The sequence below is a fragment of the Canis lupus genome, chromosome 36 (assembly GCF_048164855.1).
Source record: "Canis lupus baileyi chromosome 36, mCanLup2.hap1, whole genome shotgun sequence".
Taxonomy (NCBI): Eukaryota; Metazoa; Chordata; class Mammalia; order Carnivora; family Canidae; genus Canis; species Canis lupus.
In genome coordinates this window covers 24400952-24425613 of record NC_132873.1, presented here as the reverse complement: position 1 = coordinate 24425613, position 24662 = coordinate 24400952, and the positions used below count along the sequence as shown (strand labels likewise).

The 24662-nt window shown below is 33.8% G+C and overlaps 1 protein-coding gene across 1 annotated transcript in view; it reads right to left on the bottom strand.

Moving 5' to 3' along the window:
- Window positions 1-24662, bottom strand: part of PGAP1 (post-GPI attachment to proteins inositol deacylase 1) — a 74773-nt gene that overhangs the window by 26533 nt on the left and 23578 nt on the right. The window contains exons 6-15 of the mRNA XM_072813441.1: window positions 22188-22240; window positions 21307-21373; window positions 17755-17860; window positions 17054-17109; window positions 14660-14743; window positions 10791-10837; window positions 9963-10014; window positions 5648-5725; window positions 2693-2768; window positions 78-151 (exon numbers count right to left, since the gene is read on the bottom strand). Coding sequence (XP_072669542.1) covers window positions 78-151; window positions 2693-2768; window positions 5648-5725; window positions 9963-10014; window positions 10791-10837; window positions 14660-14743; window positions 17054-17109; window positions 17755-17860; window positions 21307-21373; window positions 22188-22240 — 693 coding nt within the window. The remainder of the gene's footprint in view (window positions 1-77; window positions 152-2692; window positions 2769-5647; window positions 5726-9962; window positions 10015-10790; window positions 10838-14659; window positions 14744-17053; window positions 17110-17754; window positions 17861-21306; window positions 21374-22187; window positions 22241-24662) is intronic.

The window sequence follows — 24662 nt, the reverse complement described above, 5'->3', positions numbered from 1 at the left end:
AAAAAACAAAAGTTTATTGGTTTGCTTAACTAAATATTAAAGTAAAATTAAATGCTTGTTATAATCAGAATAATTACCTGTCCAAAGTTTAGGAGTTCTATATTATAAAACAGACCACTTGTATTTAATATCACTTTGCTTGAAGACAGTCCTGTTGAATTGAAAGTACTGTATTACTTATAATACCAGTTTTTTTTAAAAAGTAGATTGCTTACCAATGTTTAACTAATGCTAATATACTTTTAATATTAAAAAAGAGTTTATAGGTTTTCATTTCCGTTATGTAGGCATGAACTCCTAAAGTTCCTAACCTCTTTCCATAAGCTCTGAACATTCATAATGTAATGTGTTTTAAAAAGTATGTATTTCCAATTTTGAAAAAGTATGCTTCCTTAGATCTCTTAATTTATGAATCCGTTAACTTTAATGAGATGAGTGATTCTGACTTGTCATGTCTGTATTGCTCTTAGAATATTTACCAAAAAAAAAAAAAAAAGTGGGTAAAAATCTAAAAGAAAGTTTCTGCTCTAAAGTAACAGATTCTTTTCACTAATGAAATATTAAAAAATACACATTTTCAGGATGGGCCATGTCAAAAAAGGCAAAGGGCCAATCTAAAATGAGCTCCCAATATCCAAAGTTGGAACAACTTAAGGAAATAAATGTAATGATAGTATTAAATTATAATCCAATGAAGAAAATAAATACCCAGGAGTCATACTGACATAAATAAAAAGTAAAAAAAAAAAAAAAGGCAAGTAAGTAAATAAATGGAGAAGGAAAAACTTTCCTTTTATAAGAATTCCAATAAATAAAGAATACCAGTAATAATTGCCTCAGACTAGAAGAACCAATGAATGCTAAAATTAGTGGGTTATTTTGAAGATAAAGGGTACTTAAACATTCTCAAAGTAGGTCCCACTCAAGACATTTATCCAATACAAAAAGGAAACAAATAAATTTACAGTGGTGGAACCTGGCAGACACCGCATTAATCAAGTAATCAAGGTTAACACTGCTAGAATTAGACTTGGCGACATGAGTCCAATCACAGGAAACACTAAGAAGTACACATAACTCCAGTGATATTCTTGCTAAAAATGCATAACCTGAATCTAATCTTAAGAAAGCATTAGACAAGTCCAAGTATTTGATATTCTACAAAATAACTGACAAATACTCTTCAAAAGGTGTCAAGCTTATGAAAGACAAGGAAAGATTGAGGAACTACCAAAGATAGAGGAAATGAACAGGACATGACAACTGTGGGAACCTGGAGAACACTGGTGGAAAAACTGATGAAAACCAAATAAAGCCTGCAGTTTAGTTAACAGTATTGTATGAATACTAATTTCCAAGTTTTGACAACTGTATTGTTTACGTAAAAGTGAGTGAAGGATATAGGAGAACTCTGCTCTTTCTGTAACTGTTCTGAGTGCTCAAAATCATTTCAAAATAAATTTATTTATTTATTATTTTTAAAATATTTTATTTATTTATTCATGAGAAACACACACACACACACACACACACACACAGAGAGAGAGAGAGAATGAGAGAGAGAGAGAGGGGCAGAGACACAGGCAGAAGGAGAAGCAGGCTCCATGCAGGGAGCCTGATGTGAGACTCGATCGCAGGGCTCCAGGATCAGGCCCTGAGCCAAAGGCAGACGCTCAACCTCTGAGCCACCCAGGTGTCCCCAAAATAAAATTTATTTACTTATTTATTTTTTCCAAAATAAAATTTAAAAGTATATTTAGTTACATGTATTTTACCACAATAAAAATGGTAAAAGATATTTAGAGAAAATCTTGAAACCTTCATAGGGCAGATAGCAATTTACACCTTATAATAACATTTTATTAAAAGGGCCACTATGTAGTATAAATTCATAGAAGAATACACACACATACACAGATACACACGATTACTTGCAAATGCATATGACTAGGGAGAAAGTTAAAGTTCACTTCTCAGAAGATGACTGCTGTCCCAGTGTTAAATAAGAAACCACTGGACCACATCATATGGTTATTCTAAAAACTATATTTAAAATACACAATACTGGGATCCTTGGGTGGCGCAGAGGTTTATCGCCTGCCTTTGGCCCAGGGCACGATCCTGGAGACCCGGGATCGAATCCCACGTCGGGCTCCCGGTGCATGGAGCCTGCTTCTCCATCTGCCTATGTCTCTGCCTCTCTCTCTCTCTCTCTCTCTCTCTCTCTGTGACTATCATAAATAAATAAAAATTAAAAAAAAAAAAGAAAAGAAAATACACAATACTTAATGTTAGAGGCTCTCCATTATTGCAACTGACTAGCAAAAACAAATCAGCACTCTGTTGAAAATAAAAATAGTTCTTGGGTGGTCAGTCAGTTGACTGTTGATTTCAGCTCAGGTCCTGACCCTGGGTCCTGAGTTCAAGCCTTGCTCTGGGTTCCACACTGGGCATCAAGCCTACTTAAGAAAAAAAAAAAAGCAATTCTTAAGATTTCCAAAATCAGGGATGCCTGAGTAGCTCAGGGGTTGAGCGGCTACCCTTGGTTCCAGTCATGATCCTAGGGTCCTGGGATCAAGTTCCATATCAGGCTCCCCACAGAGAGCCTGCTTATGTCTCTGCCTCTCTCTGTGTATCTCTCATGAATAAATAAATAAAATCTAAAAAAAAAATCTAAAATCAAAGTACTTACCAAAGGAAAAAAGATGAGTTACAGGAAGCTGAATGGATCTCGTCTCTTTTTTAAAGAATTCACAATCTATAACAAACTAAAATATAAAACATTGACTCATTAGGAAAAATAGAAATACGTTTATGGTAAAATATCTTTGCTTGATGTTTGAGTGGAAAATAAAAGTCTATAAATAAATTTTAGCTTTGCAGAAGCTATTACCTATCATATTCTAACTCTGGCTATACTTAAATGGCAACAATTACTCAAAGAGCCACGCTAAACTAAGAAAATTTGATAAACAAGCTTAACATAGTAAATTACTGGAGGATCACTTTTACAATAGCTGATGAATACCACAGTTTCCTTCCAGTTAGTTTTAGGTGTTTGTAGAATTAGGGACCTTTAAAGGATGGATCAAAGCATTAAGAATTAAGGTTAATTCAAGATTAATTAGAGATTTAGATAAAAATTTCCAAATACTTTCAAAGTCAAAAAGAAATGTGATTCTGTTACACTTACTATTTAAGAATCTCCTATAAATTATGTATCTGCAATACTCTAACTAGACTACAAGACTAGGAGATGGACATATTGCCATTCATCTACAGATGGCTGAAGTTATTTGTATAAAATTATTTCAAACTAGTGATTCGAATAAAGGTTTACTATCTAGAAAGCAAGAAAAAGAAATGCTACCCGTACCTAAGAATTCAAGGGTCTATCTAAATCTCTAATTGGCCTTAATTATTTTGTTTTCTGTCATAAAAAAACCACAAATAATTCCATATTTACATTTTGAAAAGTATATTGTCAGTTGACTGCAAAAAATTTTCAAACTGTATACTTTAATGTATGTATCCTGATGATGGGTTAAAACAGATATGTAGAAATTATAAAAGGTCTAAATTAACATCCTTGTGAGTCTGGGTATGCAACAATAGAGTCAGCAAGTGTTACTTTCCAAAGACCATTAAGACACATTAAGTATTCATTAGGCACTAAGGCTGGCTATTTGTGAAAGGCTCATTAATTTCTTGGAAAAACCAGACAGAGCCTTTCCAAGGTTGGGAAAGATGTTTAAATTCATTCAAAACCAACTTACCGGACAGAAAAAAAAACCCTAAAGAGAGGTTTTTATTTTTATTATAAATTTTTTTTTTAAATTTATTTATTTATGATAGAGAGAGAGAGAGAGAGAGGCAGAGACATAGGCAGAGGGAGAAGCAGGCTCCATGCACCGGGAGCCTAACGTGGGATTCGATCCCGGGTCTCCAGGATGGCCCTGGGCCAAAGGCAGGCGCTAAACCACTGTGCCACCCAGGGATCCCTAAAGAGAGGTTTTTAGAATTGCAGATTTTGAATTACCTCTTACCTGAGCTAAACAAAACAAAACAATGAATTCATTATAAGGTACTTGTGAGACTCAGTCTTTGAGTTACCTCCCAACTACATTCCCTTTTCCCTTTATCTTTAAATTTTTCCTAATGGTTCTGGCCTCAAATCTCAACAACTTCTCATTAAAGAAGTATTTTTTGAGGATTTACATGGCAGGAAGTTGCTAAAGGTTAAGGATGCAAAGTAGAATAAAATCTATTTGGTCTTACTCCCAAAGAATTCACAATATGATGACAGTAATAGAGAGATAAATAAATTGTAATTCAGCATAATTCCTCAAAGAAGTTATAAATAAGGTGTCATGGAAGTAAGAGGTTACCGGGACAAGTCATGAAAAGACTAACAGGAACATTGAGGTTAGATACTGAAGGATAAGTTTGTTGGGTGAAACGTGGAAAGGGAAATAAAGGGTCTTTTACTTCCATCTTCTTCATCTTCTTGCTCAGCCCCGCCACCGCCCCCCCCCCCCCCGCCACCAGTTTCTCTCAAAAATCACCATCCTTTTATTTCTACTCTTACTTCCCTAGTTCAAACCCTCATAATCCCTTAGGTAGCAGCTCATCTCTCTGATTCTAATCCATGCACATCATAAATAGATTCATCTTCCAAAATGGCTCTGATCTCATTTCTGTTACTGTGAAAATCCTTAAGCTGCCTACTAACTCCTGAATTCTATGAAGTTCTCTGCATCTTCCAACTGAGGTCCTCCATAGTACCATGAACTGCTTTCCCAGACTTTTCTTCTACTACTATTCTCATCATGGTGGCCATCTTTTTAAAATTACTATTCACTGTTTTCCAAACACTTTCATACTTCCATGCTTAGATTTCATAATTTCTTTGTCCCAGCAGTGCTGTTCATGGTAACTTTCTGCAATGATGTTACTATTGAGCATCTGGAATGTGGCTAGTACAACTAAGGAACTGAATTTTTAATTTTATTAGTTTTAATTACTTGTAATTTAAATAGCCACATGTGCTAGTAGCTCCCATATTGGACAGCTCAGGTCTACAATGCTCATCCTACCCATAAAAACATAACTACACTTTTTTTTTTTCATAACTATACTTTAGGGCAAATTTAAATATCATCTCATAATAAAGCCTTTCCTCATTCTATCATTCAGAGATATTTTCCCTTTTTATACTTTTCATTTATTTGCTATATTCTGATTTGTATTATATTTTTGGGTACCTCTTTTATTCTCACTCTTCCATTTCCAAATGTTTCTCTCTCCCTACCCAACAATACGTAGCTTTTTGAGATTAGGATTCATGTCTTATTTGTGTGCCTCCTATAATTCCACAGAGTCTTGCACATAAAAGGGTACTTAATAATGAATAGATTTTGAAATACTAATTTATAAAGTTAGTTCCCACTTTAAACACAGAGACTTGGGTTTATTTTGCTTAGTTCAAGTTATAGTAGACGATCCTAATGATTTAACAGTCTTAGGTGGATCATCAAACAGGCCATTGTTTCAGATAAGCACTATGCTGAAGAATTCATCAGAAAATAACTTATTTAGCCAGAGTATCCACAAAACATTCCGATAACAACTTTAATCCATTTGTTACCTTACTTCCATGAACAGATGGCACATAAACAACAAGATGAGACAAAGATGGATAATCTTGAAGTCTTAACGTCAGAGACTAAAAAAAAAATAAATAAAAAACATCAAAAGCTGATTCTATTTCTGAGGGTATATAGAACTTAAAGCATGTTAAAAGATATATTACAAACACTTATTTCTTGCTTAATTGGTTATAAAGAAACTGATTTCAAACTTTACATTTAGTACCTTTTAAAATGCCTATGTTTGGGGGATCCCTGGGTGGCTCAGCGGTTTAGCACCTGCCTTTGGCCCAGGGCGTGATCCTGGAGACCCAGGATTGAGTCCCACATCGGGCTCCCTGCATGGAGCCTGCTTCTCCTTCTGCCTGTGTCTCTGCCTTTCTCTCTCTGTATCTCTCATGAGTAAATAAATAAAATATTAAAATAAAATAAAATAAAATGCCTATGTTTACATTTTCAGGTCAATTATCTTCTGAGGTCAATCCCTAATAGTTTTGTAAATATGGACTGTCAAAAATATTCCTTGAACTGTATCCCTTCAGGTAAAACAAATGACACTTAATAGTAAATATAATTATTTCCATATCTGGTATCTTTTATAATTTGTCGATTTGTTCTTTATAACATTACAATATGATTTCTACACTTATTTTGGTAGCATATGACAAAGAGCATTCAAATAGTTGATGAATGAATGAATGCTACAAAACAGAGGTGCAACTTAATCTCAAATGATTCTAATCTAGCCCAAGCAGTAGAGTTGTTGTCTAATGATGTATATGAATATCATCCCCCAGAACTTATTCAGTAAATGACAAGAAGACATAGTAAGACCTCATCAGATGAACATCTATTTTCAAAATTAAGACCAGATCCTATAGTCTATACTTTGAGGGATGAATAGATAAGAGATTGGTCTATTTAATGAAAAGCCAGAGCACCAAATACGGTTTTTATTTATTTTTAATTTTTTTAAATTTTTATTTATTTATGATAGAGAGAGAGAGAGAGAGAGAGAGAGGCAGAGACATAGGCAGAGGGAGAAGCAGGCTCCATGCACCAGGAGCCCGACGTGGGATTCGATCCCGGGTCTCCAGGATCATGCCCTGGGCCAAAGGCAGGCGCTAAACCGCTGTGCCACCCAGGGATCCCTAAATACGGTTGGTTATTTATTTATTTATTTATTTATTTATTTATTTATTTATTTATTTAATACGGTTTTTAAATCCAGGTTTTATCCTAAAGTAGATATGGGGGCAGCAATAGTTATACATGGTAACAATTTGTAGGCATTTAGAAACTTTTTTCACATTAAGAAACTTCTGCAGTTAACTTTCTCCAGTGTTCTTCAGAAGCACCTATGTGAGCAAATTGAACAGAAGTGCTGAAGCTAAAGAACTGTCAACAAATGGCACTCTAACAATCTGACTAGATTCACCTGTGAGTACTTTTGACTACTAGGCTTCCCCTCGACTTACTTAGCAACATCTCCGCAACAGACGTATAATGTTCTAATGTAAGTGAGAAAGCCTTAAAAGGGCCTCACAAACCACAGCAACAGGCAACTGAGACCAACCAGATGGTAGACAGTATGAAAGATAAATTAATTTGAAAGCACCATGGTTACTCTGTGTGGCTATCCACTCTACTAGCTTTTGTTACTTATTTTCAAGAATATTTTTTTCCTCAAGAATTTCTTTGTTAGAAAAAAAAAAAAGAATTTCTTTGTTAGGATTAGAATACTTTAAAAAGGTAACAGTGTCAAAAAATTTCCTTATAAAGTTCCTACATAGTTATAATATCAGTAGGAACTTGACAATTTTATCATATTCATGAAATTGTCAGGTTGACAAGTAAGATTAATAGGAAGTTTGGAAATTTTTCAGTGTTTTAAGGGTAAAATTCCTTTAATGCTGAGACAACACACACAGGAAATCAAACAGGTTTCAATGTACAGAGCAAAGCTATGGTGCTAACGTATGCCTAAGGCAAAGTAGTGATAATATAGTTTTCTTATACAAGTTAGTTACCTTTAGAAAGGTGATTTTTTTGTTTTCAACAATAAATTCATTTTGGCTTACCAAATTTTAGCCTGCTATGTTTTGTGTGTTTTTAGAAACTTTTTCATTGTACCCATGACAGGAAAATTCCATACGATTGGTACTTAAAAATTGAATTTATAGGTGCTTTGCTGGCGTCTTCTATTAATAGTTCAGTCAGCAGAAATAGTAAGAATGTATGATTCTCATCTGATAGTACTTTTGTTGAGATGATATAAATATGAATGAAAGTCATAAAATCTTTTCACTTGTATCTTTTCTTTCTCTTCAACTTGATGGCAAAAGAACTATGTCCTTTTTATAAATGGCTAACATATATCATTTTTATTTTCATTAAAATGGAGACGTTTATCTATTTTTAACAATCATAATCCTCTTCAGCTGAGAACTCCTAAGATTGTAGAATATTATAATCCTTATTTTCTAAACTTCTCTCTCCCATTTTCTCCCTCTAAATTTCAGGCGGCTTTTAATGCTGCTGGCAACTTGTTCCAGCATGCACTATAAAAAGCTAGCAGCAGCTGGGTGACCTGGTTTTGACTTAGGTCATGATCTCAGGGTCATGAGATTAAGCCTCTTGTCAGGCTCCCTGCTCAGAAGGCGAATCTGCTTGAGACTCTTATTCCCTCTCCCATTGCCCCTCCCCTCATGTGCACTCTCTCTCTCTCTCTTTCTGAAATAAATCTTGGGGGGAGGGGGGAAGTAAGCAGCTGGGATAGCTTGTTCTCCTGCTTTTCTGCCAACTGTGTCTTATATTTAGAGAAACACCACAGGGGTCTAGAACTAGATGAATACATTGTTGAATATTTGAGATTAAAAATATACATGAGGATTTTATTATTTAAAAAGTAATTTTTTAAAATCAAGCAAATAACATTCTACCCAGATTTTAGTAATTTATTTCTTCTTAACTCTTAAACTACTGTTTGGATAGGATACATAACCCAATTTCAATATTCAAGGAAAGATTTATGAAAAATTATTAAGTATATCCTACTACTTTTGTTTTGCTCCTAAAGGTTAGGATAGGACCAGTGAGAGACATTAAAATGTTCATATGAGTCTAATCACTTTCCTACAATATTTTTTTCTTGAATACAAAGCCATATGAATGAATATGACCAAGGTGATAGAAAAATAACTGCAACCATTCCAAAGTCAAGCAACTTACATCCTTCTGTCATCATTCCTCTCTGTTAGTATAGTACAGATTGACTGTATTCTGAATAAATATACAGATAAATAACTAAGTTGGATTGGGAGATGATTGGGAACAACCCTGATGGCTTCACTTTCAAGTTTATGAGGCTAGTATTTATTATGAAAAACTACTTTTAAAGAAAGACTACTTTTGAAGACTGAAAATTATCACTCCCGGTATAAGACTATAAATTATAGTAAATACAGGGGATCCCTGGGTGGTGCAGCGGTTTGGCGCCTGCCTTTGGCCCAGGGCGCGATCCTGGAGACCCGGGATCGAATCCCACGTCGGGCTCCCGGTGCATGGAGCCTGCTTCTCCCTCTGCCTGTGTCTCTGCCTCTCTGTCTCTCTCTGTGTGACTATCATGAATAAATAAATAAAATCTTAAAAAAAAAAAATATATATATATATATATAAATTATAGTAAATACAGCTGAGAAATTAAACAGGTAATTTCATCAAATTTTAGAATTGTTTTATTTTCTTAACAATATTAACTTTTTGTAAGAAGGCTTGCTGACCTATCAGAGTTACTTAAGGAAATCACAAACAATTATTAAATAAATCCCATGTAGTACTAGATAAAGTAGAGTTATCCAAGTGCCTGATCACAAAGTGATGTTGAAGGAGATCTGGAAAATTACTTTATGCCACTTTGAGATGCTCACTTTCCTACTACAGGTCTTCTCCCAAAAACTCAAACTACTACTCAGCTTCTATTTTAAGATAGACCATTCCAAATATACCATCAAGATGAATTTTAAAAATTTATCTAGCTCTTGGTATGATACTGTAATATAGAGCTTTCATTAGAGGATTTATAATACAGAGATTTCATTAGAGGGTTTTCATTAGAGGATTGTTAACTCACAGTTTTTATCCCTGAAAGTTAAACAAAAATTGCATGTTAAAATATATTTCCAGAGAAAATATTTATAAAATATGTTAGCAAATCTCAATACTTAGATGAATTAATAAAAGACCATATTCTAAAATGCCTATAGACTCAAGTATTTTTCACCCAGATATTACCATTCTAAAGCCATAATTTACCTTGATTGTTGGCAGCAGTTCAGCTTTCCATGATAAATCAACTCCTTGCCGGCTTTGAAATGAATATGAAAATACAATTAAAGGACAAATATATTAAAATATTATAAATTATAAATAAGCTTCAGAGGAAAAAGAAACCATCTACAAACTTATCAGAGAAAGTTCTAATGAAGTGAAGTCCAATAAGTCTAATCCAATATACTCTTATCCATACAATCCTTTTGGGTGCAAAAAAATTGTTTTTCCTCACAACCATTTCAATGTTTGTAAATACTGATATGTTAATTTCCTTCATTTTTTATTTTAAAATCAGTATCATAGGGGTGTTTGGGTGGCTCAGTGGGTTAAGCATCTGTTTTTGACTTGGGTCATGATCCCAGGGTCCTGGGATTAAGCCCCACAGTGGGGTCCCTGCTCAGTGGGAAGTCTGCTTCTCCTTCTCCCTGCTTGTGCTCTCTTTTTCTCTGTCAAATAAATAAATAAAATAAAATAAATACTATAATGTAACATAGCAGAATGAGCTTAAACATGTATGTAGCTAAAATAGCTAAAAAGTGTGATTTGGGGTGCCTGGGTGGCTCAGTCAGTTAAGTATCCAACTCTTGATTTTGGCTCATGTCATGATCTCAGGGTGGTGGGATCAAGGCCCGAATCAGGCTCTATGCTCAGTTAGGAGTCTGCTTGAGATTCTCTCCCCTTTTCCCTTTGTCCCTACCCAATCCTCCTGGCTCCCTTTTTCTCTAACATAAACACATCTTTAAAAAGTATGACTTATTATTTCTATTGAGAAAAATGAACAATTGAGGTGCTTAGGTTCAAAAGACTTACCACATAGAAGTGCTGTTTATGCAGCCAAAAATCCAACTATTTGTATCCTGTTAATAACATAAAGCACACTAAATATTATAGAAAATAATTACATAAAATAGGCAGCTTTAACATTTTACTGTCATATGACAGGAGTAGTAGGCATGATGGAAACATAAAATAGCAACCTGTTATTCCAAAACATTTCCAAGCTATTCTCAAAGTCATACAGGTCAAGGGCAGTAGAGAAGTCTAATGTAAATATAGATAGATAAGCAAGTAACCCGGAACAGCAGTAAGAGAAAGAGTGACCTCTCTACAGCATATTGCCTAAGCAATTTTAATTTTTGAACAACACTTTTCAGAGTTCAGCAATGTCCATGCTTTAATTAGATAGTTACATAGTAAGTAACTACATTTTAAGTAAAAATAGAAGAATGAACACCTAGAAGTTGACTTTTTACAGAAAGAAAAAAAAATCCAGAGCCAAGTACTCTAAGTATAACTTGTTAGCTATCTTGAGTTCTTATTTGATTATTAGGCAAACCTTCTATGTAACTGAGAATGTGTTTAGATTGAAGGACAACTGCAAGGGCTCAAGATAAAAGCTAGGTATTACTTTATCAGGGTAGCATGGGAATGCTGCAGAGATGGTATTGATATTTTAACAATATTATGTATTTATCTTCAGTCATTTAAGAGCAGTATGCCCAAAGATCTTCACTCTAACTTTTAAGGAAGTAGCAAGAGTGATGTTCCAAGAACTGATGATCCAAATAGTAAAATCCTACACCAAGGTCTAAGAGGATAAGAAACACTGCTCAGATAGCTACATAAATTTTTCCCTAATAAAGAGAGGATAGTGAAAATGAAATCAATCCTTTCATCCAACTAATATTTATGAAGTCCATTCTAGGGCTATGGGATTATGCTTAGCCTTCAAGAAAAAAATGATGAATGAGGCAGACATGGTCTCTGCCCTAATGGAGCTTAAATACAATGTAAAGACATTTTCTAAGAATATAGAAAAGAAAGCTGAAAGGAAACAAAAAACAATGTGGAATTTGTCTGCTCTTTATTGCTGGCAAAATACTTGTGTGATTTTTTTTTACGATTTTATTTATTTATTTATTCATTCATGAGACACACATACAGAGGCAGAGACATAGACAGAGGGAGAAGCAGGATCTCCACAGGGAGGCTGATGTGGGACTCGATCTCCAGATCCTGGGATCATGCCCTCAGTTGAAGGCAGATATTGAGTCATCCAGGCATCCCACTTGTGTGACTTCTATATCAGTTACCTGTGTTTCCCAGAATAATATGACATTATAAAGTAAGGTAAAAGAAAATATCTGCCTAGTTTAGACAAGGAAAATCTAGTAAGCTCTCAAGGTCCAACTCACCTTTGTAATGGGTTTTTGGAGCTACTAAGGGAGCCTATCTTCAAAGATAGCCCATGAACATGAAAGTTAATATTTTATACAACTACACTTTGGTGTATAGGAAATTCTGACTTATTCACCAAGTAGAAAAGTATTATTCAAGCCCACCTAAAGCATCACGTTGATATAATCTATAAAGTGTCAAAAGAACGATTTCAAGTTATCTAGTAAGCATCCCTAACTCAATTAATTATGAAAATTATACTGAAAATCTTAGAAAAAGTCACTCAAGAACTCTTAACCAATTCCTAAAGTATGCAGAAAAGAAAATGCTTCTTGATCATAAAATTCACAGATCTAAAAATAATCTATCTGTAGTAAAAAACGATACCCTCAGTGGCTACTAAAATTGTTAAATGAAAAACTAATTAGGAACTTTATAAAGGATAGACCATGCTGATACCACTTGAGTCCACAATAAGTCTTTCAGTCACTAAAGTGAGACAACTAGCTACTATATATCTTCTGGTAAGTATCTAGTTCTACTTATAAAACATTATTGCCACAAAAAAATTAATGGTAATTAAATAAAAAATTAATCAAGATTCTAAATCTAACTATCAGTGTACAGACAACATAAGGAAGAAGTACATGTTAAAAGATAACACAAGAGGTGAGCCTAGGGGGCTCAGCTGGTTAAGCTTCTGCCTTTGGCTCAGCATGATTCTGGGGTCCTGGGATCGAGCCTCTCCTAGGGCTCCCTGCTCAGTGGGGAGTCTACTTCTCTTTCTCCCTCTGCCCCCATCCCATGCTCTCTCGAACATTCTCTTTCTCAAATAAATACAACTTTAAAAAGAAAAAAAGACACCACAAGAATACTTAGCTAAACCCAAAATGTGGGAAATTCTGTAGAATATGTAACCCATTTGCTTAAACAAATAAATGGCATAGGGGGAAAAGAGAGGGCCATTATAAATGAAACTGAGGATCCATGAATCAAATATAATATGTGTACTGTTTAGATTCTGATTCAAATAAATCAACTTAGAATTTAACGGAAAAGAGGACAACTGAACATGGATTGGATATTACATGATATTAAGGAATTAATAATTTTGTTGGATGAAATGATATTATAGTCCCATGCACAATTCTTATGTTAGAAAACATATTGAAGTATTTAAGGATGCAAAGATAAAACACCTACAATTTGCTTTGAGAATGTTTCAGTCAAAAAAAGAGTGAGGAAGGGATAAATAAAAGTGGCAGGGTTGATAACTGTTAAAGCTATGTGATGGTTATGTGAGATTTCATTATCACAATCTCTCTACTTTTAGAAGATTGAAAACTTCTATAATACAAATTGAAAAGATTTTAAAAATTCACCACATGACTTTATACTAATTAATACCCATGGACCTTAATTATAGCAAAGGGATCTTCCAATAAGCCAAATGGAGAATTTGAACTTTGGCAAGGATTTTTCTCAATATAATACTGACATTCTGATTTGGAATTTAGTATTAAGTGAGTTTGGATATTTTAAGCCAGTAGCTTAAGGGTCAGATTCTCTTAAAATAAACTGCCCATCCAGATTTTTGGCTGAGAGATGCTAGTCTCTGTGAGAGATACAAATCTCTGGTCATCTCATTAAAATTAGTATTTATTAGTACCTAGCCCATGATGCTTGCCTATTATTTCTAAAGACTCTACTATATATCAAATGGCTGTATCTACCAACTAAGTGTCAGATTCTAGTTCTAAAGAGTAAAAAATAACCCAACAAAAGGGAGAAGTGGAAACAAATTATGAAAAACACAAATATAAAGAAACCTGGAAAATGCCCCCCCCAAAAAAAAATCAGAAAAGAGGGAAAAGAACCCAAATTGGGAACCAATTCCTGAAAATAAGGAATGCTGACAAATTATTAAATTATTACTTAAATATTCCTAATGTAACAAAGGGATGCTAAAGCATCAAACACCTTTTTTGACAATATATGATAGTAGGTATTCGTTAAAAAGAAGTATATAAAATCATCACTTGGTAACTCTGAGTCTAACATTGTAACAAAGTTACTATTTTAGAGAATGTTTGGTATAAAAAGCTTTGTAAATTTAAGTATGGAAGCCAACAGAAAAACAGTATTTACTTCATAAAATCCCTACAAAATAGTTCTGTTTAAATATATCTTTTCTTTAAAGTACTACCAGAATTTTAGAATTAAAGGACATTTGAACTGAATTCCTTCATCCTAAATATAGTTTAAGGTAGAAAAACAGGGTGAAAGACCTAAAATAGAGCTAAAAGTATAATTTAATGGTAAATTATCAGCTATGGAAACATTTCAATTAATGCTTTTCAATCAAAACTCTGTTCCAAGTATTTTTCAACTTATTAGAATTAATAATAGTTCTTAGCTGAAGAAGAGATCTTAGATATTGAATCTTACAAACAAAAAAAAGTAGCCTTTTCAATTTATATACAATGTACCAATTATCTTACCAGCATGGTGCTCTGACAATAGACATGAGTGTAGATTTTCCGATGATTTGCAAGAGGAAATGTAAAATATATCTTATCAGATTCCTAAAAAAAAAAAAAAAAAAAGGAAAAATATAATAAAACTAAGAGAGTAGGTAATTTCATCATTCAAATATCCAGATAAAGCAATGAGTAATTATTCTAACTTTATCACTCTTGGTGTTGTTGAGAACTAATATTCTAGGAGTGGGAAGAAGATACAGATATCAGTCAAGGGTATCAGGTACCCTGCAGTCTTGACTATGTCTTGAAAACGGCAGTATAAATGGAAGGTGTTTTTTTTTTTTTTTAATTTGGGTTTGGGCCTTTTTTTTTTTTTTTTTTTTTTTTTAAAGAGAAAGGCAGAGACATAGGCAGAGGGAGAAGCAGGCTCCTTATAGAGAGCCTGATGTGGGACTCAATGATCAAACTGGGATCTTGCCCTGAACCAAAGGCAGACGCTTAACAGCTGAGCCACCCAGGTGCTCCTGGTTCTGGCCTTATGATCAAGATAAAATACAATTCTTAGCTCTGACCACTGAAAAGGCCTAGAAAAGCTAACCCACTAGCTACAAATATCTCTAGTGGCCAAATTATGGTTTTTAGACACCATTACCCAAATAATAGGAGGAGCTCCTTAGAGAAAAAGTTGATTCAAGGTCTGGGGCAGGAAATGAACAAAATGAGCTTGAATATCTTCCTATACTAGGTACTGAAAAAACTATCAATAAAATACAAAGAGTGGCTTTACCTAAAAGATTCAGAAACCTAATTTGAATGGCTTCCACTGGTCAAAGACAGAAGAATTTTATATTTTAGATAGAAACAAATATATTTAAAATAGGAATTCATTATAGTACTAGAAGAAACAAACCAAAACCATTTATGATCACTGATGGAGGAGGCTTGTGAACCAACTTGCTATTCTGAAAACCAGTAAATATAAGATCCAAAGATCCAAGCAATTATAATTGTTTCCTTTTCTGATATGTTCCACTTTTAATAAATTTAGTAGATGAGAGATTTCACAATTTAGTGTTCTTGTTAAAAAAAAAATCAGAGTACCACCATTTTTTTAGCTTTTATTTTTTTAATTTTTTTTTTTATTTATGAGAGAGAGAGAGAGAGAGAGAGAGAGAGAGAGGGAGAGAGAAGCAGAGACACAGGCATAGGGAGAAGCAGGCTCCATGCAGGGAGCCTGATGCAGGACTCTATCCCCGGTCTCCAGGATCAGGCCCTGGGTCGAAGGCGGCGCTAAACCACTGAGCACCTGGGCTGCCCAGGGTACCACCAGTTTGCATCCTCCTAAATGAATTAATGACTCTAGGCACTTTTTATCAATAGCTGCTAATATCACAAAAAAAGAGAGAGTCTAGCCTAAACAAAAACTGAATCTGATTAAGCAACTGAATCTGATCCAAGTATTATGGTATAGGAAAAGAGTAGACAAAGGAATATGCTAAATGGCACTGAAGGAATGTAATCAGCAAAATCAAGACTGTAAAACTCTATAGGACAAGTGATTTGTTTTTCAACAAGTAAGCTACAAAGAAAGAAAAGGGGTGGAGAAAGTATAAGAAATTAAAAGAGGAATAAGAGATATCAACAAATGACAATATGCGGACATTATTTGTAACCTCATTTAAACTGAGAAAAAATTTGAGTTACAATAAAACTGGAAAATTGAACACTAGATATTATTAAGGAATTATCATTAAGTTGTTTTAATATGGGAAAATATAGATAGTTATCTTTTTAAAAGAGTCTTTAATTTTGATTTATTTTCAAAAAAAAATTTTTTTTAACATAGAGCTCAATGCAGGGCTTAAATTCATGACCCTGAGATCACAACTTAAGTTGAAATCCAGAGTCATACATTCAATAAACTGAGCCCTAAGTCTTTATTTTTTTTTAAAATTATTTATTTGACACACAGAGAGAGCAAGTGTGCACAAGCAGGGGGAGAGGCAGGTTCCCCACTGAGCAGAGAGCCTGACCATCAGGCCCAATCCCAGGACCCTGGGATCAGATCTGAGCCAAAGACAGAAATGTAACTGAACTGAGCCACCCAGGAGCCCCAAGAATCTTTTTCTTTTTTAAAGATTTTATTTCTTTATTCATGAGGGACACAGAGAGAGGCAGAGGCAGAGACACAGGCAGAGGGAAAAGCAGGCTCCATGCAGGGAGTCTGATGTGGGACTCAGTCCTAGGATTCCAGGATCACACCCTGGGCTGAAGGGAGGTGCTCAACCATTGAGCCACCCAGGCGTCCCAAGAATCTTTAACTTTTAAAGATTAATAATAAAATGTAAACAAACAAACAAAAATAATAAAACGTTTTTGAAAAAAATTTTTAACCAGTGAGGGTATACTTACATTGTAAGCCACATAGGTCCATTTGGATACTTTTACTGGAACCCACATAGATGTCCCTAAGGTAAAGGAAATTAATTTGGCTTGTTTTTTAAATATTAAATAAAGAATGCTCACAAAGTACTTCTCGATTACAATAGGATTTGAAAAAGAATTGGTTTCCTGAACAATCACTATTTTAAAACAAAAAATCCATAAGATGTTATTTATGCTCATCCCCAATTAGCATTCACATCAAGTAAAGCATTTTAAATTTATTTGGTATCTTTAATAAAGTGTCAATAAAAAGGAAATAAATCATTTTATTTTCCGAGCTGAGTATAACAGGTATTATATTAACAGCAAAGGATATGCTCTTAAACCAAAAGAAGACTAAAAATGACTGATACTAAAAACTTAAGTCAATAAAAATTATAGTATTTTATGTGACTGTCAGGAAATAGACATTTAACTCTTTCTTTAAAATTTTCTACTTGTCATGTTATTTTCAGAACAAAATTTTTATCAGCAACATCTTATAAGCTGTTTTTTCTCCTCTTTCCCTTCCTGAACCAAGAACTTTATAAGAAACCATCATAGAGAAAATAATAAAATATAACAGGATTATAATACCTGAGGTACCACAGTTTCAAAGACTTAGCTAATAACAAACTTACCTGAAAATAAAATTTGATTTAAAATAAAAACATTTTATTACCACCAACCTGTTAAGTCAGAAATTATTGCTGGATTTTCCTCAAAGTGTTTTGCTGGATGTCTTATAAAGTGGTGATTCAAAACTGACAATTTCTTCTTGGGATTCTGAGTTATCTAGAAAGAATAATGATACATTTTGAATCTTTTTATATCTACTGTTCACTGAAACTTTGCATCAAGTAATAATGATAAGAGCCAATAGTTACTCCGGGCCAGGCACTGTTTGAAGTACTTAATATGTTACAAGAGCTCGAGGAGATAATAATCCTCTTATTTGCATTTTTAGGAAGAAACTAAAGCATAGAGAAATGAAGGAACTTGCCCAAGGTCATACTCCTGTTAAAGAGTCTGAGCCAGGATTCAAATTTAGGCAGTCTGGCTCCAGAGCCCATGCTTTCAATTATTATCAACTAATGTCTCTCAAGTAACAGTTACAAATTAAAAATCCAAAGGTATGGAGTCAGATGAGAACTTAAGAGATCCTCCAGTCTAGTGATTCCAACACACTAGTTTCCAAATTCAGACCAGTGCCAATCTCACAACAAAGAATTCACTGGTCATTAGAGAAAATACGAATTCCCAACTGCCCTTCCTAGGAAGCTACTTTGCTTTACTCCGTCTTACTTTCACTGTGTCTCAATATACTTTCTTTCATGAAATGAAAATGAGAGCAGACAATAGGATTTTTTGTTGTCTGTTTTAAAATATCCTAGTAAAATAAATGTCTGCAACTTTATACCAGTTCCTCCCTTAAAGAAGAAGTACTTGGGTATAAAATCCATTAAAATCCATCTATTCAATTCTCTAGTTTAAGCACTGAGGCCTTAACAGGTAACTGATTTTCTCAACCACACAGTTGGACAGAGAGAATGACAATGAAATGACAGTGAGGACCCAGGTGAAAAGATTTACCCATTGAAAAGATTTGGAACCCCTTAGGAAGTCACACAGCATTTGCTTGAACATTTATTTCTAACTTGCTGTTGTGAAAGACTGCACATCCCAACTTTAACAATTCCTATGAGGAAAATGCTCTGCCATATTTAGAGCAAATCTCCGACTCCCTGTTACTTTGATAAATTAAGTTAGGGGCAGCCCTTCAAGAAACTGAAGACTGTTATATACATCAACTTTTTCAGAGAACTGTTTGAAACCTTCACTACCCTGACTGCCTTCCCTGGATAAACTCAAGTTTGTTAATGTCCTCCTTATAATACAACATCCAACATAGAATATAGTTCTTTAGATAATTGTGTAACTATGGTAGAGAGCAGTGGAAATTTTATCTTCATTGATGCAGACTCAATACTAGTGTTGATTTTTTTTAAAGCAGCCACATCTGTTTGCAATCAACTGAAAGTAATTGGTCTTTTTGCCAACATTTCAGTTAACTCAGGACTCTCCCATCCTTACTCTCTATGGACTCTATCCACTCGTAAGTTTCCAGCTATGTGTTTTATGCTGATAACCATCAGAAATTATTCTTTAGGGATCCCTGGGTGGCGCAGCGGTTTGGCGCCTGCCTTTGGCCCAGGGCGCGGTCCTGGAGACCCAGGATCGAATCCCACATCAGGCTCCCGGTGCATGGAGCCTGCTTCTCCCTCTGCCTATGTCTCTGCCTCTCTCTCTCTCTCTCTCTATCATAAATTAAAAAAAAAAATTATTCTTTAATTCTGATTCCTTTGTACCACATGTTTGGGACTAATTATGCTTTGAGTTGTGGTTTCCCTGTATATATGTTTGCTTCTCTTCTTAATATCTTCTTGAGGAATAGCAATCATATCCTAATTTTTTATTGTCTAATGTTTAGACCAGCCCATTATATATAGTGACTTTGTGAAACAGAACTCAGTTTCATATTTTGATTCTGAGCAATATTAGTTACCAAAAATTTCTCATTTGTCCCTTAAAATGTGTCTGTAAAATACTTATCTATCCAGAATTATAATTTATTATAGATTAGTATTAAAAATTTTATCTCAGGATTTAATGGAAAACAAGATTTATTAAAATTAGTTTTATGTAGTGTGTCAACTATACAAAAAAATTAGTTTTATGTATAATTTTAAAAATATATACCTGTCTGTGATAGTACTCACAGACTGAAATGGGCTTTTTCCTAAGCCTACCAAATGTCATTCCAAATACAACTGCTCTTGGAATTTTAATAGATTCTACTACTATATCTAGTTGCATTCTCTCAAACTAACTAAAAAACATTAGCCATAGTTAAGGCTCACAAAACAAGGTTGAAAAACTGAAAAATGCATTCCATGACCAACATAGTGTTAATTCTATAAAGCTGATTTACTTTAATCACTATACTAACTTAAATAAGTATCTTATGGCTTAAAATGTGATAACACACAATTTGGGTTTCTCTCTTTTTTTGGGGGGGGGTGTCTCTGTTTTATTGTATTCTTCAGGAGAGAGATAAGTATCTATGATTCTAATAGTAGTTCTGCAGCTTCTTGAAGGGTTTAAGGAAAAAACACAAACACTACCCCACTTCCAAGAGAGAAAAAGTCCTATAGGAGCAAAGTTCTAAGACACAATAAGGAAAGCATTACCTAGAGACCTATTGAGAAAGAGGCCACACATACTAGTCTCTCAAAGAACTGGAGCCTTCAAGGGAAAGAATCCAAAAATATCTGAGCTAAATACTTTCCCATAATGAAGAAAATTACCTAATACATAAGGAACTTTTTCTCCAAAGGGAGAAGCCACAGCCACAGTTCCCAAAACAGGTTTCTATGAAACAGAGAAGGACTACAAGATGTCCTAAGGTTAAAAAAAAAAAAAATGTTGCTTAAGATGAAAAAGAAAATCTGTTCCCAATTCACAGAGAGATTTAAGTTCATGGATAGAATTCCTTAAATTTTGTTTAAATCCTTAATGCTCATACTATATATCTGCTGGAAGACAAGAAAGAGATGAAAAAGTAATATGATGTTCCATAAATGGCACTAGGATTTCCGGTGTCCTGCTGCTAATTGAACAACTTGGAAAATCACTGGTTTGTGCTGTTTATAAGTGAAATCTCATTACAGGAAACATTCAGCTACTAAAAATACATATTTTAAGTTCTGATGAGCTTGGGTTAGTCAATGAATGAAGACATCTGACCTTACCAGAAAGGTAAAGATGCTTTTTAAAAAATAAATTTAAACAAAAATGTCTAATAAGGTAGATCATGAAGTTTAGAACATATTACTAAAAAAAAAAAAGGATAAAATAGTTTGCAGTAAGGATTTTCCTTAAGTTAAATAAAAGTTAAAAGGATATATATCAAATTTTAAACAAGTAAAAGGGAATAATTGGGGGAAGATTTAGCATATCTTTTCACTTTTTCATTTTCATTGCATTCTATTAATTACTAATAGTGATCAAAGTATTATCAGATAAAAATATATTTCTAATTTGAAACTAAGTGTATATTGATATATTATATCAATATATAAAAAGCTTCTACTTTTATGAAAATAAAAAGTATTAAATCCATTCCGCTGTAACAAAAGCTTTTACTTTACTGAAGTAACTTTTAGCTTAAAAATACATACTTGTTTAGTATCAGCATCAATAAGATCAAAGAATGCTCGAATTGTAGTCAACTGTAATTGTTTACACCTAAAGAATAAAATGTTATAAATGAAACTTTTAAAAAATACATACTTTTCATACAAATATGCATAATTCTATTACTTAATGGAATAAGTGAGTTTATTGCTCTAAACTCTAAAAGTATTTAAGAAATCATTATTATTAAACATGTACCTTAAAGTCATAAACATAAAAATAAAGCAAATTAAATCCTCCTAGATGTTTGACAATGGAACTATCAGGGTTCTTCTATTTTTCCCAAGTCTCCTTGTCCACCCCAGCTATGGACAACTGTCTGCCCCATCTTTGTGTGTCTAAACTTGTGCTTCTTGCAGACACCACGGACTGCACGGCCAGAGGGAAGTGAAAAAAGAATATTTTAGCCAAAACACGTAGCAATAAGATACTGGGGTCTATGTATTTCTTGACCCTTATTTAATCTATTTATATTAAAGGTAAATCTAGCTTCTACTTGGTTTTTCATGTGCTGTTCTACAAATAATTAATGCTATATTCACCAAGTCCCTGAGTTTGGTGATTGGCCAAGAGCTCAGAAGGTGCTATCACAAATACCTTTGATTCTGCCCAACTATGACAAACTCTAAATAATTTTGATATTTGATTCTAGCTTCATTTGAAACTTATGCTAGTGGTTCCTTAAGAGGAAACTTGATCAACTAAGACCAAAAACCAAGGTCAGAGTTCTAAGCCCTTAAGTCTTATCTTTCTCCCAAATCTTTATTTATGAGTACAGTACTAACACAAAGCTAACAAACCAATCAATGCACGGACGAGAAAAAAGGACCACCACAAACCACCAAAATAAGTTATATTAATTTACCACACAATGGAGAGGTGGTCTGTTGAGACCCACGTCTTAGGCACTGCTGAACTCTAAAAGAACAAGAAAAAAAATCCAACTTAAGAAAAGCACATTTGTTACTCTCCCAAGTTTGAAATTCTCATTAGCTAATAGTTAGAAACACATAACATTAGTTTCAATATTTTATGATGCACAGACATATTTAAATGATACATTTTTAGAAAGGTGACCCAAAAATATTAAGGTAGTTCCTGCATAAAGTCATTGTCATTACTACTTAGTCAAGCTTAAATTATCCTTTAAAAATTATTAAAACATCCATCAATTCCTTACTGAAGTTTAATGTCTAACTCTTTATACTCTAGTAAGAGGTTGAATTTATGATTCTTTAATAAATTACAATTATCTTAGTAATTTTAGTTCTGACTAAGACTATCCCTGGTAAATTCTAAGATGTTACTTCTTAATCAGGCGTGCCTGAGAAATACTCAGACTTGGAGAGATTTTTCAAAATAAATATGCCTGATCACAATTCCAGAGCTATCAAATCAGATTTTTTTTTTTAAGAGAGAGGGAGAGAATCTTAAGCATGCCCCACATCCAGCATGGAGTCTGACATGGGGTTGGATCTCATGATCTGAGATCATGACCTGAGCCGAAATCAAGAGTTAGCCACTTAAAAGACTGAGCCACCCAGGTGCCCCCATATCAGACTCTTACAAGTATGGTCCAGAGATACTTAATTTGAAAAAATCCCTAGATTAGGATATATACTACTAGTTAGAGACATAACAGCAAAAAGCTCCTTAAAAAGACAACAGTTTGAAGAAGACTACCTAACAATGGCACAGCACCCTTCAAGAACTGGAGATTCCTTTTTATACCAGACAATGACTTTCTTATGAATAGCATCTTAAAACAGGAAACATTAAGTAAATCTGGTATTTTTCACAGCATCTCTCTCTGCATTCAAGAAAGGGTTGCTTACTGGGAGCCTGGGTCCCTTAACAGAACTCCTTCAAAAACCACCCACCAACTTAAATACATACCTAGGGCGGGTATAGAAACAAAATGTTTAGGTGCCATTATCTGTATGACTGTGTATTACAGCAGTTCAGCCTAACTTACTAATAACTAATATGATCAAGATCTCTAACTTAATTTTTTCTAGTCCCAATGGATATAAATGCCAATTAACTATTCTTGAAATAATCACTAAAAAATTGTTACTTCTTAATTATTTTTTTAAAGTAACATACATGTAGATATATGAAAGATTACAAGCTAATTGGGGGCTAAAATACTAAATAAAATTCAGACAATAACCAGGTTTGAGAAAATTCCATTAAGAGGTAAAATATTTTCATTAGAGATGCAGAAATACAAGCTGCCTTAAAAGCAACAAATTATCAAATGGATTAGAAAAGAGGGCCATAAGCACATGTGCACGCGTGCGCGCGCGCACACACACACACACACACACACAATTAAAGAAACCAAAGCTTTTTAAAAGATAGGCTGCAGGAAGGGACATCAATATAGCAACGTGCTCCAGGCCAAGTCTAGGAAATAATTACTTTAATAATACTTTAATAATAACTTTATAATAACTTTATAATAAATACTTTAATAATAACTTTATAATAACTTTTATAATAAATACTTTAATAATAACTTTATATGACTAAAATATCTGTTTATTAGAGTTGATATTTAGTGTTTTGAAGACTTCCAGCAAATATCTGCCCCAAATATTTAACATAAAATAAAAAGATTCATATCAATATTATGAGGTTTCAGAGATTTACCAATTTAGTTTCAAAGCTATTATGGTTATATCACAACTCCTCTCGTAATAAGAAAATGGTGGGTAATAGCACAAAGACTTAATAATTTTGATTCTATGTGTGGCAAGCATTCAATAATAATTTTTTAATAGATGAAAAGTAATCTAAGGTGGGGAAATCGATGAACCAAGCAAGGGACTATTTATGAAGAGAACAACCATGAATCAAAGCACTATCTCCTAAAAATTAGAAGGAGCTCTGGATTTTTCTTAGAAATTAAGTTATATTTGGAGATGACATGTAGTATACACATGTATACATACCACATAAAATATCTACATACTGCATAGAGTTAAAAAGTTAAGATCTTAACTGGAGACTTAAAGATCAAAACTATAAGAAATAACATAAGTCCTAAAAGGAAACTTGAACTCACTTTACAAAGGCTATGTATCCCAGTTAAAGACTTGATATCCTAGCAGGGAAGAATAATTAGCAAATTCATCAATCAGGGTTCTATTATACTATCAAAGCTAATTTTTAAATTTTAAAATTGGTAAACACAACTTAAGTTGAGATCCAGAGTCATACATTCAATAAAATTTAAGTTTAGCATTCAAGAGTTTGATATTCCATTTCTACTGCATATAGCACTCAGATACAAGGGGCCCTTGGACTTCAGTCCACACTTTCTTTTAGTTAAAAC